At 35.1% G+C, this 19,153-nt stretch overlaps 3 protein-coding genes across 3 annotated transcripts; 1 reads left to right on the top strand and 2 right to left on the bottom strand.

Moving 5' to 3' along the window:
- Positions 1–974: 974 nt before the first annotated feature.
- LOC130047322 (RNA-binding protein 12-like) lies at positions 975–1,811 on the bottom strand. Its single transcript, XM_056141997.1, has one exon. It carries the CDS (start codon positions 1,809–1,811, stop codon positions 975–977), a length of 837 nt encoding a protein of 278 aa, XP_055997972.1.
- Positions 1,812–2,098: 287 nt separating this feature from the next.
- On the top strand, positions 2,099–11,964 carry LOC125646817 (uncharacterized). The gene is made up of 5 exons (XM_048873361.2): positions 2,099–2,794; positions 4,414–4,455; positions 8,094–8,153; positions 9,303–9,551; positions 10,327–11,964. Exons 1-5 carry the CDS (start codon positions 2,789–2,791, stop codon positions 10,537–10,539), a joined length of 570 nt encoding a protein of 189 aa, XP_048729318.2. The 5' UTR covers positions 2,099–2,788; the 3' UTR covers positions 10,540–11,964.
- Positions 11,965–13,288: 1,324 nt separating this feature from the next.
- LOC125646816 (uncharacterized) lies at positions 13,289–16,240 on the bottom strand. The gene is made up of 3 exons (XM_048873360.2): positions 15,041–16,240; positions 13,926–14,036; positions 13,289–13,824 (listed from the first exon to the last, which is right to left on the bottom strand). The coding sequence occupies exons 1-3, from the start codon at positions 16,092–16,094 to the stop codon at positions 13,616–13,618; spliced, it is 1,374 nt and encodes a 457-aa protein (XP_048729317.2). The 5' UTR covers positions 16,095–16,240; the 3' UTR covers positions 13,289–13,615.
- Between the last annotated feature and the right edge of the window lie 2,913 nt (positions 16,241–19,153).

The raw sequence follows: 19,153 nt of genomic DNA, 5'->3' as shown, positions 1-19,153 counted from the left end.
AAGATTGCAGTATACAAGTGTAACTACAAACTAGATGTGTTTTAACGTGAAGTAGATGTAGAGACTGAGTGAGCGACCGTTGTAATAGTGTAAATTCACTGACCAATGCGATTTGTGATATTTGATACTTACGATACTGTGTATGACATAGAATTTTTTTATGCAAATACAGCATCCAAACACCAGATCTTGTTTTTTTTCTACTCAGGGAAGCTAGTTGTGAAGAAAAACCAGCTCACCTAGCCATGAGAACACGACTCGGATATAAACTCAATGTTTTAATCATCTATAAGATGCTTGTTAGTCCCCTACTGGTTTGTAAAAGCAAAGGGGTCTATAGGTTTCTTCTCTGTCAGTCAGGCTCTCCCATTGGTTTTCCAGACTTTTTTCCATTATCGTTTGGTAACAGAAACTTGAATATCATGCACATTCTACATCATCATAAATATGATTATGATGAGTATATCTAGCAACATATCTGTAACTAATTGACAGTTCTATATGTATTTTCTTTTACGTTTCTTCAAGAATTTTTCAATCAAATATCGAGACATCTACAGATGAAGGTTAAGCATGATACTCAGGGTCGTATAATTTAGAGGTTTCGTCGTGTCAACGGCTGTCGCAACATGGAACGTACCTCGGTTTTTAAGGTCTAATTCGAAAGAACCGCGTCTCTCACATAAAATGTTGAACGATTGGCGATGGGGCAGTCACTACTTATTCAAATACGTCTTAGGTTTGACTCTGCCAAAGCATGAGTCCTACATGTAGCTATGATAAAACCGAGGATACGGAGATGAATTGTTTAACAAATTATTTAGCCCACATTACCTTTTAGAGAATATTAATACTTATATTTGATTTTGGGTAAATTGATGTTTGTGTATTAATTGACAACTCCTATTTCAATCACAATGTCCGACAAACTGCCATAAGAACTGAACATAGGCACTCAACACGAAAATTGTTTACTACATGTTTATATCAATTTTATACACGGTCAATATAACTATAATTATTGATACCAAACGAGCATGACCACCCTCGGAGTACATGATTCCTAGTAACAGTGGTTGTGGGGCATTATTGATCCCTGGTAACAGTGGTTGTGGAGAATTGATCCCTGGTAACTGGTTGTGGGCATTGATCCCTGGTAACAGTAGTTGTAGGGCATTGATCCCTGGTAACAGTGGTTGTGGGACATTGATCCCTGGTGACAGTGGTTGTGGGGCATTGATTCCTGGTAACAGTGGTTGTGGGGCATTGATCCCTGGTGACAGTGGTTGTGGGGCATTGATACCTGGTAACAGTAGTTGTGGGGCATTGATCCCTGGTGACAGTGGTTGTGGGGCATTGATTCCTGGTAACAGTGGTTGTGGGGCATTGACCCCTGGTAACTGGTCGTGGGCATTGATCCCTGGTAACAGTAGTTGTAGGGCATTGATCCCTGGTAACAGTGGTTGTGGGGGATTGATCCCTGGTAACAGTGGTCGTGGGACATTGATTCCTGGTAACAGTGGTTGTAGGGCATTGATCCCTGGTAACAGTGGTTGTGGGGCATTGATCCCTGGTAACAGTAGTTGTAGGGCATTGATCCCTGGTAACAGTGGTTGTGGGGCATTGATCCCTGGTAACTGGTTGTGGACATTGATCCCTGGTAATAGTAGTTTTAGGGCATTGATCCCTGATAACAGTGGTTGTGGGGCATTGATCCCTGGTAACAGTGGTCGTGGGACATTGATCCCTGGTAAGATTGGTTGTGAGACATTGATCCCTGGTAACAATGGTTGTAGGGAATTGGGAGACATTTTTTAATTTAATCAATTCTCTAATTTACAAAGTTGTGACTCTTTGTATAGAATTGGTTTACAGCTATTGGTGAGCCGTTGTAGTGGAGATGTATTGTTAAAGATTTTCAAAGCATTCAGAGTGGTTTTTTTCTTCAAGAACATAATTTGAAAGACTACAAATGTTGTCAAAACTTGAAATCATCATAAGTGCTCTATCATTAGATACATCTGAACTGCTTTTTATCAGATTGTTAAAACGAATTACTGCATCCATTACAGAAATATCTATCTATCGGGTAAAGGATCTACCATTTTGCAAACAGGGTAAGATCAGGTGCTTTTTATGTAATCTACCTTAATTCAGTTGTGGATCATATATTTTTTATAGAAACTGAATTTACAATGTATATTCCTCTGGGCGATGTGTTACATTACTCTGATGTACCACATGTATGAATAAGATTTTCCCTGGAGTGATTGGGAGTGGTTTTCATCACGAGGCTGGTTTAATTGTCTCTACCGATGGTCATTTAAAGTAATCTTATCGTTTACTTCCGGCTTCTTTGTCACCAGACCGTGTCGAAACCTTGGTTCACTTGATTTAATAGATAATAGTTTTACTTACATTAATAAGAAAACAACAATAGAAACAAAAATCTAGATATTTTTCACAATCAGGAAACATTTGCTGGGTGTACCCAGATTACTGTACCCGAGTTTTTCTCAGGTGCAGAATTTTGATAATAAATAACTTTGACGCACTTGTTTTGAACAGGATATTGTAGGTGGAGTTATTACAAGCGTGAAGAATTAAAAAAAAAAGAGTTAAAAAAAAAAGTCTGTGTGAAAATTAAAATACCTGTATTCGCTAGAAATATCTTTGTACCTGTTTCAATTTAAACCCGAACCTGCGAGACTGTATAACCGGAATTAGTTCAGTAAGTGATTGTTCCCCATCGCACAGTCCAGTGCATACCTTCTACACGGAATACATCATGAAGGTAAGTTCTTAGATTTAGGGAACAAGAAATGACGCCGAATTACGAAATGTCTGTACAATGTCTGAAGTAATCTATATATCCGTCTATTTCCTATTGTACCTGGAATAATAAATTTAGATTGTCCTTGTGTAGTTTCTGCGTAGTTCGACTGCCGTTTATTTATTATGTATACATACGTATTTCAATTCTCATACAGGTGAAAATATGGAAAAATCAAAACTTCATTTTAATTGGAAAACTGGGTCATGAATGGTGTATAAGTACAGTCAACTCTCGATAAACCGCCACCTTTTGTTCTTATGAAATTATGGCATTATAACGAATTTGGCGATGAATTGAATTACTGCCATCTTGAAGAAATATAGTTATCGTTCTTGTATATGTAAGAGTTATCTTTCCTCTATTTACAATACTTATGCATAGTTATTTCGGATTTCAAACATTTCGGTTGAGCATCACTGAAGAGACATTATTTGTCGAAATGCGCATCTGGTGCATCAAAATTGGTACCGTATAAGTTTTACATTATGTAAGTGAGCGATCGGGTAACATTCGGTAAACAATCCTGTCTCGTCTATGTTATAAATATCTTTCAAATCATAATTTTTCAATACTTCTATTGCCTCTTTCCGGCCATCAGTAATCAAACTCACATCAATTCCGGCTCTTTCACCGCTTATAATTCTGGAAGAAATTCCATGACGTTGTTTGAAACGAGTTAGCCACCCTTCAGAATATTTGAAATTGGATATTCCTAGCTCTGCACCATACTGTTTTCCCTTTTCAATTATCATATCCCCGGTAACAGGAATGGGTTTTTTTTGGGTCCTGACTTGCGTAAACCACATAAACAACGCTTTTTCTAAGTCAGTATTGAGTGCACTGCAGTGCCGTTTCCTGGCAGGCGAGCCTTTAGAGATTGGGTCAGGGTTGACAAGAATTGCATCCTTTGCTGCTAAGATGTCGCCTCTTTCGTGGCGAAGCCATAGCTAAATTGAAATGTGTTTCTATGATGTATAAACAACTTGATTACAGTTCATCTCGAGTTATTTATTCAATACAGCAATTACTGGGATCCTTCTGTCCAGGTGTACGCTGGAGATCGATAATGACCAATTTACTGCTTCACTGACCCCGTGCACCCATGGCGGTTTATCGAGATAATTAACACGTTGAAATGGACTTTTGTAATGAAAACACTGTGGCAAATGGCGATAGCGAATTTGGCGTTTTAACGAGAGTTTTAAGTAATAGGAAAAATGTTCCTAGAAAAATGCGGCGTTATAACGAAAATGGCGATGAATTGAGTGGCGATAATTCGAGAGTTACCTGTATGTGTAACATGTCGTTTGCACAACAAAATTGTCAACATTTGTTTCATTCAAAGTTCATTTGCATTTTCTATTCACCGCTTTGTATCGTGGGAAAGTACATGAACGTGCACATTTGGTTTAAAAAAAAAAGTTTTATGTTCTGTGTCTTTACATAAGAGTTAATGCCTGTGGGGGTTTAATGATTTAAGTTTTTTGGGTAGTTACGTATGATCTTAATTGGCACCCATCTGAATTTCGTCTACTACGACCAACAAATCTTTAACTACTTTAAAATATTGATTTCAGAAAAAGAAAGAAAAGATTGAAAGAGGACGTCACATGCGAAAGGTGCGTTAGTATGTATGGGATGTCGTTTTATCATCAATTGATATAAGTATCAAGTATCAAAAATTGGAATTATTCATTATATGAAGAATTCTAGACATCGACAGTTACTAAGAATGCGAATTCTTCATATATTGAAATATTACAGAATTATTGATATCAATATTCACGTTTGCAATGTTTTTGCCTTTGATATCTTTACAAATTGTAATGAAAGCCATTTCCTCATGAATTCGCAATTTTCAAGGTGGCAGGGAAAATTTCTTTTGGTTCTGAAACATGTGGTTAGAGGGTATATATTGAAGTCAGATTATGACAGATGAAAAATCATTTTCCCTTTTACATGTATGTCAATACTTGTATTGCATATTGGTATAGTTAATAAATCGTGACCCTAAATTACATGTAATCTATACATACTGGTGCACAAAACATGCGCTGAGCATGTGTCCCTTTCTCGCTTTGATTTTCTCTCATTTGGGCTAATCCGCACCACCCCCACACCATCACAGTACCGATCGAGGGGATTTACACACTGTGCACAATCAAGAACCCTGTCTGTTCTTCTTAGAAATCTATCCTTCATATGGGGCCATTCACTTTCCCTCTCAGCTACATATCTTTTCCTGGACCATGCATGCTTTCACCGAAATTTCTTCAGCAACTGACCACGTGTCTTAGTTTCGTATTTGCACCCATCTATATGCTAGGAATCAAGGTGACACCTACATGTTGCATATCAACATTTTCATTAAGCACTCAGCTACATTTATTGTATTCATTTTCACACAGGTAATATCACTTCAAATATGGGGTATTTCCATTTTTAAAGAAAGTTGACCGGGCCTCGTAGTGCGAAACTGTCCCTTGTTACCCAAGAAATGCCCTTTCGGAAAGAAAGTTGTACTTCAAATTTTCTATAAGTGTTTCTTTGTTTATTAATCTAACTATACATGTATTTATTTATTTAGATTAACACATGATAAGCAGTAAAGAATAGAAGATTAAGGATGTCCTCTACATCGTCATAATGACTGACTTCCTTTTAAAACATGGATGAAAATACGAATATTAGCATTTTTTTTTTTTCAAATTGCTTTCAACTAAAACTACATTTTTTTGACTAAATAAAGTAATCTAAAAAATTTCAATTTCAAAATATTGTACTTATCCTCCACTTTTCATCCGTATCAAATTTCTCTGGTGTAGCATATAATGTTTTCTTCCTTACGAAATCAAGAACAAAACATTGCTCTGACAACGACAGATGTTCCCTCCTCATATAATATAATAATACCATATTAATATAGCACCCTTTTCATACATTATGTACGCTCAAAGGAGCTTTACAATGCATATATACCTTACTACAGAATGTTATACACATAATACATAGAAAATAAATAAAACATTAAAAAGCAATGATATAAAAGGCGTTATCACATGTAAACAGTCCCTACCTCTGCCTATCCTGATTGTACACATAAATATACTTCTAATAATTGTTTGATATAAGTTGGGCACTCATCATGTAGGGCTTTGTAAGTATAAGTATCTTATATTGTGTCCTATACTGCACAGGTAACCAGTGTAGTTCTCTTAGTATTGGAGTGATATGGTTGTAACGAGAGGTTCTGGATATGAGACGTGCGGCAGTGTTCTGAAAATGTTGGAGCTTGCTCAGGACTGTTGTTGGAACACCAACCAGGAGAGCGTTACAGTAATCTAACCTTGATGTATCTCGGGAGTTCACAAGAGATTTAGTTGCTTCTGTTGTTAAATATTTTCTGATGTGACCTATTTGCCGCAACTGTACATAACAAGATCTGCTGACAGAGTTCACTTGTTTCTCCATATCCATCTTGGAGTCAAACATGACACCAGATTTCGAACGAAGGTTGAAGGATTAATTTGTGAGTCACCTACTGTCACTGAAATGTTTCTAATGAGATTTTCATTACGAGCAAATGTAAACACAATGACCTCGGTCTTATCCGTGTTGAGTTTCAACATAATGCCATGCATCCAAAACACGATGTCGCATAGACAAACCTCAATACGATGTAATGTCTCTGCCTGTGTAGCTATGCCCGTAGGCTTAAAATACAGATAAAGCTGAGAGTCATCAGTGTAAAAATGGTGATCAAGTGCATGATATCTACAGATGGAACCAATTGGTTTTGTGTACATTGTATAGAATTTGGGACCCACTGATCCTTGCGACACACTGCAATTCATTTCCACTGGCCTTGACTTGGCACCATCTATGCAGACCGTTTGGTGGCGGTCACTGAGGTAAGATGATATCCAGCCTAGTGATTTGCCTATTATTCCGAAGAAATGTTCAAGTCAGTGAAACAGGGTAGTGTGTTCGATAGTGTCAAATGCAGCGGAAAGATCCAGCATCACAAGTATAGTGACATCCTTTTGGTCTAAGGGTTGTAGTATATCAGTCTGTACCTTCAGTAGTGCAGATTCCATGGAATGGAACTGCCTATATGCTGACTGTTCCATTATGTGAGAAATAACAGTTCTTCATTAAGGTTATTTAATGTCAAATGGTCTTCAATATACGGGAGTTCACTACCTTTTCCATTTATATGATATAAGTGCTTTTATATATATATATATATATATATATATATATATATATATATATATATCGTCCTCGGAGACCGTCGTGTCGTAAATCTACCACAATCAAAGTCTTCATTCTCAAAACATCTTTTTGTGGAATGTATGCATTTTTAGTGTTCATTGATATCAAGAATTCGAATTCTTTATATCAAGAATTATTCATTAATATCAATTAAAGCAATATGTTTTATTATATGATTGAATAATTCCTAGCTCTCTAATTGGCTGAGATCCAACAATGTAGAAATCATACTACGTTATGTTTACCTGCACGTGACCGTCCAGGTGAACATAAGGAATTATTTTTTCCACATAGGACCAAAAATAGGTCGTTGAAACTTACAATTAAAGCAAAGAACAATCTTGAAGGTTTTTTTTTTAATCATTTAAACATATAATAAAACAATTATTGCTGTTTTTGAGGTCAATACGATGATTTAGCCACCTTCGAAGTAAAATATTCACCTCGCCCTTCGGGCTCGGTGAATATTGTACTCCTCAGTTGTCTAAATCATCATATTGACCTCAAAAACAGCAATAATTGTATAATATTCAGGATGAAATGATATAACAACATCGTCAGAAACTTATCACATCCTATAAAACTAACATTCAAATTATGATACATTTATTTGGCAGTGCATACACTGTGTACAATGGATCTGATTCTGTAATTCAATCATTAAGCTTGATATATATACAATAGGTCTCGTGACACATAAAAGGCACACACTAGGAGTATTATCTATTTACTTATTGCGTGATAATCAAGTTCCTGGGTAACATGATAACTTTCAAACTTGTATTTCCACAAACATTATCATCTTTTTTTTTATGTCTTGTTTGCTTTTGTGATGTTAAGTTTTTTCCCCTAAACAAATAGAGCAAAAGAAATAGTATATAATGCAACATAATTTGGTTGTCAACATTTTATGGACTTCCCAAAATTGGTCATTTTTACAGTACATTTTAGAATCGCTCACCATGTTCTTTTCTATTAAAAGGGATTAAAGAAGCGACACGACGATACGGATATAGACCCCGAGAATCCGGAGGAGGGGGAGGTAACTCTATTTTTGAAATAATATTATTTTTCCATATAAAATGTGCACACAATAACTGTTGTTTACTAGCTAAGAGGGATGTAAAAGTAATTTCTTCAAAGAAAAGAGGCAAAGTGCTTTGCACATGTCAACTTCTCAAATATCCTTGTACTATTGGTAAGGAGAATAAAGAATTGAAAATCGTAAATAATATGTTGTCCAACAAATTACTAGATGACTTTAAATTGATAGTCATATCATTTCAGTATCATGTTAGTGATGACTAGTAATTGGATTTAGTTTAAACAATATTTATTCGTAAATAATTCGATAATGTTTACAAACAATGTCTTATACTGTACATGAAATAGATTGAGAAACAAGCCAAAAGGCTTATATTAATCTCGCTCTAAATTGGATTTGAGGTCTAACATGTAATGATTTTTTATTTCGAACTGATAGCTAGAGAACTATATATACCAGATAGTCAGTCACCAAGGTTTTAGTTATGACTAGCAAATGGTCCTTGTTGAATTTCAGGTCATAAGGTCGAATCGCATGAGATTTTTTGTATTTCTACTTATAAAAGTTAATTGTTGTCAGAGATAATATAGTCATTACTCTAAAAAGGCAGATGACCCTTACAGATTTTCAGGCCAAAAGGCTAACTGCTATGTATTGATTAAAATTGTTGTCAAATCAATAATTAGCTAAACCCCGTCAAGTTACCCGATACGGTAAAACCCGTTTAGTACGAATATGGATGCATATTTTTTTAATTTACGGATATAATGATTTTTTTAAAATCTCCGGAAGCATTCTTCATAATCCTTTACGTAAACAAGCGGTTTTAACGAATTTGGATATAGCGAATTTACAGATATAACGAAGTAATTTTCATTCCCCTAATGCATTAAAACAGTGTACATATATTTGTACCTGTTTATAATGGGTTTTTTCCCCTTAGAAAATCATTTTAATCTACATGTAATTTATCTGCCACGTTTATTGGATTGTAAGGAGCTCGCTGATGAGAATCAATCATGTTTTAAGTATAGTATCTATTCCCACACAACAATTAATGTATCAATTAATAAAGACAACAATCTCACTGGAAAACTGGCCAGTTCCTCAACTCTCTGTAAATACCTTTTAACTTTCTTTTCATAGAAATGTTTACTCACGGAAGACAAAAGATGCCGGAGCCTGGAAGATCTGCACAATCCAGATCAAGAAAGGAAAGACATGAAGAAAATTGTTCGTATGAACAGTATGCGGAAGGCCAAGAGTGTGGACGACATCTTGCGCGAGCAGCTGGAGGAAGTCAAAGGTGTCATGCATAAAAATATCATAAAGATTCGGGATCGGAATGGCAAATTAGATGACCTTGTTAACAGAGGAGACACCCTAACGGACTCGGTAAGATATCAATGGTAAATCCTTGTCTCAGCGACATATTTTGTTCCGAGGAAATATCCTAGACAGCTGAATTGGTGAATTGAACATATTTCAAATTGAAATAAATTCCTGGGCACATAGATAGAGTGTACTCTTTTTTTCCACACAAGACCCAACAGCAGGTTCAATGATATCTGTAAGTGACGCAAGACTCATTCATACGTGGACAGTCTTACAACATTTATAACCAATATCTGGTTAGAATGACGGAGACACAGAGTGGGAGAGGTAGGAAATATTACTTTGAATTCTAGAAAATCACACCCTCCTTATGCGCGAATCTAGAATTTTTTCTTGAAAGGTGGTCAAACCTGGAATTTTTTAAAGGGGGTTCAACCTATATTTTGGATCTAAAATCTAGAATTTTATTGCTAAAACTGCATACAAATAGACAAAAATATGTATTTTTGACCAATCTTAGGGATTGGGGACCCCGTTTTTCTATTGGGATCTGCGCTTGCTCCTCCCGGCCCCGATAAGTCACAGTCACATATTGTTATACATTGAAATAATTATAAATGCAAAGAAATGAGTTCACAAAATTGAGACAAACAAATCTAAAGATTGACTTTCACCTCTTGTTTTAAGAAGCTTTGAATTTTTAAATTTGAATGTAAGTTTTCAAAAACATGATGATAAGTACTTCGAAATTATTAGTACATTGATTTACTTTGATTAAACAGAGTTAACGAACTTCTGAATCAGATAAAGGTATTATCAAAACAATATTTTTCAGTGTCAAGGATTCATGATGGTCAGTAAGAAAGTCCAGCGGAAACAGAAACTGAAGTATTGGAAGTACCGGATATTACTCGGGGTCACCGTGGCGGTGGTCAGCGTGATACTGCTAGCAGTGATCCTAGTGGTGGTATTGTCACAGGAAGAGGATACGCCCACCTACCACATATGGCACAACCCCAATCAGAGACCGATTAATGGAACGTCATAATACTAACTACCTCATGGTGTGCTAGTGTACTATGTCACGTGAGGATGAGTGAGTGCATTAAGTAATGTGTGAGTCCATGTAGTGGGTGTCAATATTATTAAAAACAGTAGAAGTAAGAGGTGTGCGAGAGTTTCCTTTTAATAGTACAATGTTTAAAACCAATTATGTTAGCCAATATGTTAAGTATTTTTCCCCAATGTATATTTAACAATAATTTGTAAAGTGTACTTATTTAAGTGCGTTTTGTATTTTCTAACAGAAAAACTCGGTAAATTTTACACTATAAGCCATGGTTGCACTATACACAAACTACAAATTTTATATGCTCAGTAAAGTGATTTTCATTATACTAAAAAGATGATAACATGTCATTTATCTTACTGATATTCAATTGTTAAAGGAACTAAAATAAGAGAATATGTCATTTATCTCAGTAATATTCAATTGTTAACGGAATTAAAATAAGGTAATATGTCATTTATCTCTGTAATATTCAATTGTTAAAGGAACTAAAATAAGAGAATATGTCATTTATCTCAGTAATATTCAATTGTTAACAGAATTAAAATAAGGTAATATGTCATTTATCTCTGTAATATTTAATTGTTAAAGGAACCAAAATAAGATAATATGTCATTTATCTCAGTAATATCTAATTGTTAAAGGAATTAAAATAAGACAATATGTCATTTATCTCAGTAATATCTAATTGTTAAAGGAATTAAAATAAGATAATATGTCATTTATCTCAGTAATATCTAACTGTTAAAGGAATTAAAATAAGATAATATGTCATTTATCTCAGTAATATCTAATTGTTAAAGGAATTAAAATAAGGTAATATGTCATTTATCTCAGTAATATCTAATTGTTAAAGGAATTAAATTAAGATTACATGTTACCTCTGACAGAATTAAAAGACGCAGATATACATGTACTGTTTATTTCTAAACTGCAAGCTGCTGGTGGGCATGCACGATATACATGTACATGTAAATACATTGTACATTATGTATCTTGGTCAATCAGGATATCTGTTGGGCATGGTATAGTATTTTGGTTTAATTTCTAGATAAAAATACTTATCTTAAGGGTAATGTATCTTCCCGCAAATATGAATACTTCATAATTTTACACCCCTTTTAAAAGTTTCGCTGTGCTTTGTGAGGGTCAATTAAGATGCTATTTTCTTTCGATTGTCAAAATTGCGCCTCTTGCCTTATATGTGCCGACCGTCTGGTTACTCATGCGTTTTAAGGACGTCTCTCGGTTGTCTGTACTAATGGACAATTAAAATTTCATGCTTGATTTTATCGGATCATTTCTAAAGTACTTGGTACTACATTTTATTTTTCAAATTTTGTGTCCCAATCAACAGGAAAATGTAATAATTTGTTTTGTCATGAATAAAGAATTTTTCATTAGCTTGAAAACTTTCTATGTGCATGGATGATAACAATTACTACAAACATATCCTATATATTGAATTCTCACTGGTTTGATGGGTGTTGATGTGTGGGCGTTGAGTTATCTGTGTAGTATTCGTGAGTTTTTCCATACCAAGAGCATTTCGAAAATGTGGTACCTTTGATATGTACATGTATATCAGAAAAAGTTTTGTAACTCTTATTACAGGGTGCTTCATTTCAGATAATGATTAATTAAAGGCCTTTATACTGTGTTCTGTAACTTTCGACTGACATACCTGTATAAATTGAGTCATTTATATTGTAACCAAATTTCATCAAACTATTCCAAGTACTAGCTAAGATATTCGAGAATCGGTTAAAAGATTTGACCTCTTTATTTTAGTTGACACGAGACTGGACCCACGTAGCACTGCGTCATATCACGTGTCCACAGACACCTACCTACCTACCTATCCTCTTCGAGCCATGGTCGGCTCATAAGGCTTGACAGCATCTTCCACCATCTCACTCTGTCATTTGCTACTGTGACTGCTTCGCTCCATGTTTGCCATCCTAGTTGTTCGCGTTCTGCCTCTGCACTTCTTCGCCATGTTGTTTTTGGGCGGCCTCTCTTTCTCTTACCCTCTGGGGCCCATGTCAGGGCTACTCTGGAGTTGTTGTCATGTGGTTTCCTCAGAGTATGTCCTATCCATCTCCATCTTCGGCATTGAACAATTTCACCTACTGGGCATGTCCTTGTCCTACAGAATAGTTCATCGTTACTAACTTTCATGGGCCAGAAGATGCGGAGTACCCTTCGTAGACATTTTCTCTGAAAAGTTTCCAATCTGGTGACATCACTTTCACAGACACAGTGGAATGTAATTTCCAAATGAGTTTTATAACCATCATCTAATAACAGTTTGAAGTTGAAAAACTCACATCAGTTAAACAGTACATCTGTCAAGTAGTTACAATGGGAAAATGACCCCTTTCTTCAGCTGTAATTTGGAACTATTTTTAAACATCTGTAAAGGAGCGGCATGATCCAACCCACAGATGTTTAAAAATGTCAGAATTTTAAAATTGAGTTTTGAATATCTCGGGAAGTATCTGGGCTTTTTGGACGAAATTTGGAGCAATATAGATGAGTAATATGGAAGTCGAAATCTGAAGAATATAGTATATAATCTTATATTCAGTCATTTTTTTATTCGTCGAAATTGGGTGTATCCCAATATATATAATAAGAGTTACAAGTCTTCATCAATATACATATCATAAGAGGGCCCAGACGGAAAAATTATCTATGTACTACGAAAATAAAAAAAAGACTGACATTTTACTTTTGAAAACACAATTTAATAAATTAAAAAAGTGTAAAACGCACATCATGAGTATTCATTTGCAGCAGAGATCTAATAAAAGCATGCAGAAAAAAAGAGACATGAATAATATATACTTTCAAGCTGAACACAATACCATCAGTATACAAAGTATTATATCATTTCGTATAAATCCAATATTCTCTGACACTCTCCCTATGTATAGATCGGTGTATATATATAGCTGAAAAAATAAAATTCCTAAATTTTCCATAAATATCACAACTATCAAATCTGAAATGTAAGAGTTGAACTTTCGGTTGAATAGACCCTAGGTAACAATCAGGTGTTGCTACACTGTCCACAGTTTTTCTGAGAATTCTTTTGGTGGTACTTGTTTTTCCATTCCTTGGACAGTACTTTGGTATACATCTCGTATACATCTGGTTTTTTACTGGGACTAATGGCTAGTCCTAATTCTGACAACCTGGTCAACGCCCAGGTCAGATCTTGTTGGTTCTTCACAGCGGCCGCTAAAACAGCAACATATCCTAAAACAAACGATGGTAAACTATATACTCTGTACATCATGTTCTTATTTAACAATTAATTGACATTGTGTGGTCCACTGCTTCAGCATTGTGTAACTTACCGGCTCGTTTAGAACTGGCACAATGTACTAGAACCGGTCCTCTGTTCACGGCGTCCATCAGTTCAGGTTCATACAAGGCAAATAGTTCAGCGGAGAAGGGTTCGCTGTTAACTATAATAGAAACATATTTATTTAAAAAGAAAAGTAACGCACTTCCCAGTTTGTACTAATATTATAAAGTCATGACAAGAGATCCATAGGCCGCATTGCCTCACCTCATCAATTGCATTTCTCATATAAAAAAAAAAATCAAAACCATATTCCTAAATAGTGTACTCATGGGGTTCTTCTCTGGTAGAACGTTTTTATGGCCCCACCCTGGGTGCAGGGGTCATGTTGTAAACAAGCTACACTATATATACGGATTCTTACATGTTTACTAGATTCACATTTTGTGTCTATTTGGTTGTTTACAAGATTTTCACAGAATTTTTCTATAAATTTCAAGTATGTATACAGCTAAGGACTTCTCTTGTGGCCCTGTTCTTGCCATGGGTGTTATGGTGGGAAAAAACTTCATTCTATTCTGCATGGGAATACTTATATTTAACAGATCTTAAAATAAATTTCCTATTTATTGCTCATCTATGTAAAACTTTTACCTCCTTTGGTGGCTCCATCCCGTCCCCAATGCCCACAGGTTGAACAAACTTAAATGTACACAATAGCAATTGCAATTCACGCTTGCATATTGATTTTATAAATTTTACCTGGTGGTTCTTGGGAATTTTTAAAAAAGAATCTTCTTATTCATTGTAATGTACAACTTTGAAACCTTATGGTCAGGTCCTGGATCGGGGGGAGGGGGGTCATGGTGTCAACAACCTTATTGAATCTTATAATTTGACAAATTGTACATTTGTGGTTTTTGTTTTAGAGGAAGATGAAAATGTGAAAGTTTATGCCAGAAAAACGGACATACACCGGATAAATCTAGATCATATAAAAGCTCACCTGGGAATTTGGCTTAGGGTGAGCTAAAACCGTGCATGCGCGAGGCTGAGGGACATAAGTATTTAGCTCACCCGAGACTCAGATGAGCTATTTTGATTAACTTTTGTGTCTTAACCGTCCGTCTGGCATTTTCATCTTATTCAGTCATGTGTGATACCTACCCACTGGTAGATGGTAATATGGAAATCCTGCCTTACGAAAGGCTGACCTCTCCATTTCCTCGTTATATCCAATAGTGTCCCCAAATTCTTCGAGATTCGAACTCGCATAATGTTGTGAAGAATTTGAATTATTGGGATCAATCATCTCTTGTCTTAGCAGACTTTGTCTCGCACCAACATATTCATCAACGTCAGCTCTGCGACCGTCTTCTATGTTCAAAAGATTGACTTTTTCCTGCGAGGGTTTGCCCTTGTGAGTTGTTCCCGCACGTAGATTTACAACTGATTTAAACCCCGCTTTTTTAATAAGAGGAATGTGAGATTCTAAAATTTGTCCCGCCACAAACCAATTTTTGTAAACGGGAATTGCAGGCCAATATTCCAACCAATTTTTTGGTAAAACGTTTAACTTTGGAAAATCGAGATTTTCCCCTGCCACTTTGCAAAGTTTCTGATTGGTACATTTCATGCTCAAGTCCATCCCTAGCACTTCACTCATTGCAACAGCTTTGTCCATAGAAAAGTCTGTGGTTTCGATCGAGTTTTTCAAAAGAAACATAAACAGCGCATACGTTGCACTGTGGCCTCGGTCTGAAAACAGTAGAACAGGCTTAGGGATGTTCCTTAATGACTGCTCCAACTTTAAGTCGACTGATGAGGAACCGTTTGATTCATCCAAGACTGTCCTAAATTGAAGTCCAACTTCTTTTGCATGGGAAGCCATTTCGATTGTTGAAGGCAGATATTCCTTTCCTAGACAGCAGTCCTTGTGGTTTTTATACGTGAATAAAGAGATGATACTTTTGAATCCTCCCTCTGATGCATACTGCAGCTGTCGTCTACTCAGTCTTCCCGCCACGAAATAGTCCTCAGTCACCTGCTTTGCCCACCATAATTTCATAGGTGAATTCAGTCCGGGTGATTTTCGAGTAATAGTTGTTCTTATCTCATCAATGATTTTCGGATTCGCGGCACTTGTTGTCATAACACGTATTCCATTTTTATAAAAGACTGCAGAAAATGCAATTGTAAGAAATGTCCGATTCTTTATCATATCAAACGTTTGTAGGAGATCAGTACAACAAAACACGTCTTAAGACAGTATACCACAACCAAATTATGAAGTGTGCGCATTTTATTTAAAGCTACCCATATTTATTAGACGGCTTAACGATGAACGTGACCTGGGCAATGCTGCAATAAGTACCCTTACGGAAACTCGTTCTGTACTTTAAATGCGAACTTCTACGTCATCAACGTTTAGACTGTAAGGACAATTCGCAATCAATATCCTTAGCATACCAATTAAAATGCCATTATACCACATAATTAATTCGTAGTATATCAAAGCGTAAGAGCGCTGGAACAATATGCAGTCTGTGATCGTTTAATGATTTTTTCAGAACTGGGCTGCCGTACAATAACAAATCACGTACCACAGTGAAGGTCACTGACGCAAGAAGCTGTGTATGTGAATCGGAAGCATGCGAACGTGACTGATTCAGATTCAGGAAGGTTCTACGAGAATATGGAAATTGTAAACAACTTATTGTTTATTGCAGTGAGGATACAGACAACAAACGAACATTTTTTTAAATATTTATTAATGACTTTGAATCGTCATGCATGTCCTTCCCAAAACAAGGCTTAGAGAGTATAGGTTCGATTTCATAATCTTTAAAATGGTCAACATCTCTTGAAATTTTTATCAATTGGCTTTTTCGATTCTAACATGTGTAAACTGTGATTGTTTTTATAATTATCAAACATGACCAAAAAATAATAATAATAATAAAAAAAAATAGATATCGATCTTAATTATAGTGTTTTATTTTGATAATTTTACAGATATATAAGATCTTGTGTCATACTGTCATTTAATTGAGATAAATGTATTCGTCTTCTTACTCTTGTAAACCGCTAGTCTAAGAGTAATTTGTCTTAAATAAGGCGGTATATAAATTTTATCATTATGTAAGTTATCATTATAAAAAAAACTTTTGCTATTCCAATTGTCCTAATGTTGAAATCGAATTTATAGAGTTGTTTTTTTTTCATAACGTAAAACGTCTGAAGATTTATTTTTTTTTAAATGAAAGCGCTTACGTTTTACAACGTGTTGTCATATTTTATTTAATTTAATTTCTTACCGGCAGTGAGGTAATTTTTCACACATTGAGCTCTCCCTCTCTCTCTCTTTACATGAAGGTATATTAATGTATATTTAAGCAAAGATGAAAATTGAAAGTACTATTTCTACTTTTCATTTTCAGTCATTTTGGACATTGCTTGATAACTAGACACAACGGCATTGGTTTTGTTGTAATTTCTGTTCATGAAATGAGGACAAACATTTTCATGTTTAACATCGGATACATAAACACTTTACAGAGGGCTAAGCCAGTTTGACTTAGATGGAACCTTGCACAATGAATTGTCCACATAAAACTACAAGGATACATATTACAGACTGTGAACAATCGACTTTAAAAAATCTGCTCTATAAGTAATCTGTTGTGTGTATATCGTTTTCATCGTCTGTCTAACTTGAGTGCAAGTACTGGATGACCAATTGTATAGAGCTTTCAGCAAGTCAGGCGTATAATAGATTAATAGTATTTTGGCATACTATAAAACCTGGCCTGGCCCCATTGGCCTGGCCTGGCCTCAAAATTGGCCTGGCCCCAATTTTGGCCTCTAATTATGCTCCATCCCAAATTTTGGTCTGGCCTCAAAAGTTGGCCTGGCCTCAAATTTGGCCTCTAAAAAAATGTTTGGCCTCAACCAAATTTTTTTTTTTATTCATTTTTTTTTATTGATTTGATTGATTTATTATTGGTTTTAGTTTTTCAAAGTCATAGCACATAAATGGTATGTTTCTGTTGTTTTGTAAATGTGCACTTTGAAATAATCATGAACTAACACCAATCTGATTGATTTTATTGATTATCTATTGATCAGTGTATTGAATAAATCATTTTCTTTTCCCTTCACAACAAAACAGATTGCACAACTAATGAAACAATTGGCATATTGATTTTGTTTCAGAATTATTATTAATTTCATTGATTTATTATTGGTATTAGTTTTTCAAAGTTGTAGAAATAAAATGATATATGTACATTAGAATAAACATGAACTACTACCAATCTGATTGATTTCATTGATTATCTATTGTTTAGTTTATTGACAAAATCATTTGCTTTTCCCTTCCTAGTACACCAAAAAGTATACTGATGAAATGATTGATTTATTGATATATTTTGTATTCAATAGAATTCAATTTGATATCAATTTACATATTATGAAAGTGTTACAATTGTGTTGTCATTATAATGAGCAGCGCACATTCAGAACAGCTAGAGCATGTGGTCTTAATGTTTTCAATGTGCAGATACCACGCATTTAGTGTTACTTGTTTAATTTCCAATGCATGATAAACGACATTTTTAAAAAATCAAAATAAACACAGTGAAGTGTTTGCTAGCATAATGATAATAGCCAGTGATTTAAGGATTTTAGATTTGTATTTTAGTCGTCTATACTTTACGTAGAATGAACAATGTTGATTAAAACGGATATGATGCATTATAAACATTTCTTTCTTGATTTCATAATTAAGTTTCAATATTCATTGCAAAAGTGACAAGTTCCCATGCTCTGAAGGCCTGCCCTGTCAGGATAAAGGGAATATCTATCACCATATTAAAGGATTGTGATGAAAACTTTTGCTGAAGTTGGAAATTCCATTGTACAGAAACAATGGAGCAGTCCAACATTTGCAAATAGGGTGTGTTTGATACAACAGAAATATTTTAATTAATAACTCATCTTATGATTGTGCCTAAACTAAATAAGGTATACAAAATTGTCTGTCTGAATTTTCAAAATTGTGATTTTTTTCTCTGGTTTTGTGATAAAGCAACAGTAAAACAGAACTAATTACAACCTGTCCATCGGCCCTTTTCTTATTTTATATCAAAGCCTGCATTAGTTAACAAAAAATTCGTTTGTATCTCTATCTAACCACTGCAGCAGCTATATCTAAGCAAATATCAGATACATGTACTGCTCATAATATTGTCTTATAATGGAGAAAAAAAGTTTATGCAT

This window comes from Ostrea edulis, chromosome 6, assembly GCF_947568905.1.
Source record: "Ostrea edulis chromosome 6, xbOstEdul1.1, whole genome shotgun sequence".
NCBI lineage: Eukaryota > Metazoa > Mollusca > Bivalvia > Ostreida > Ostreidae > Ostrea > Ostrea edulis.
Note: the sequence above shows the minus strand (reverse complement) of the source record. Positions and strands in the feature narration are given on the sequence as shown.

Excerpts from the sequence above, each read along its gene's own strand:
- LOC130047322 (XM_056141997.1), bottom strand. The coding sequence starts at position 1,811 with ATGTCTCCCAATTCCCTACAACCATTGTTACCAGGGATCAATGTCTCA.
- LOC125646817 (XM_048873361.2), top strand. Across the intron at positions 4,456-8,093 it reads GAGGACGTCACATGCGAAAG|GGATTAAAGAAGCGACACGA; the intron begins GTGCGTTAGTAT and ends TTCTATTAAAAG. Across the intron at positions 9,552-10,326 it reads GAGACACCCTAACGGACTCG|TGTCAAGGATTCATGATGGT; the intron begins GTAAGATATCAA and ends AATATTTTTCAG.
- LOC125646816 (XM_048873360.2), bottom strand. The coding sequence starts at position 16,094 with ATGATAAAGAATCGGACATTTCTTACAATTGCATTTTCTGCAGTCTTT. Across the intron at positions 14,037-15,040 it reads ATATTACCATCTACCAGTGG|TTAACAGCGAACCCTTCTCC; the intron begins GTAGGTATCACA and ends TTTCTATTATAG. Across the intron at positions 13,825-13,925 it reads TGCCAGTTCTAAACGAGCCG|GATATGTTGCTGTTTTAGCG; the intron begins GTAAGTTACACA and ends CGTTTGTTTTAG.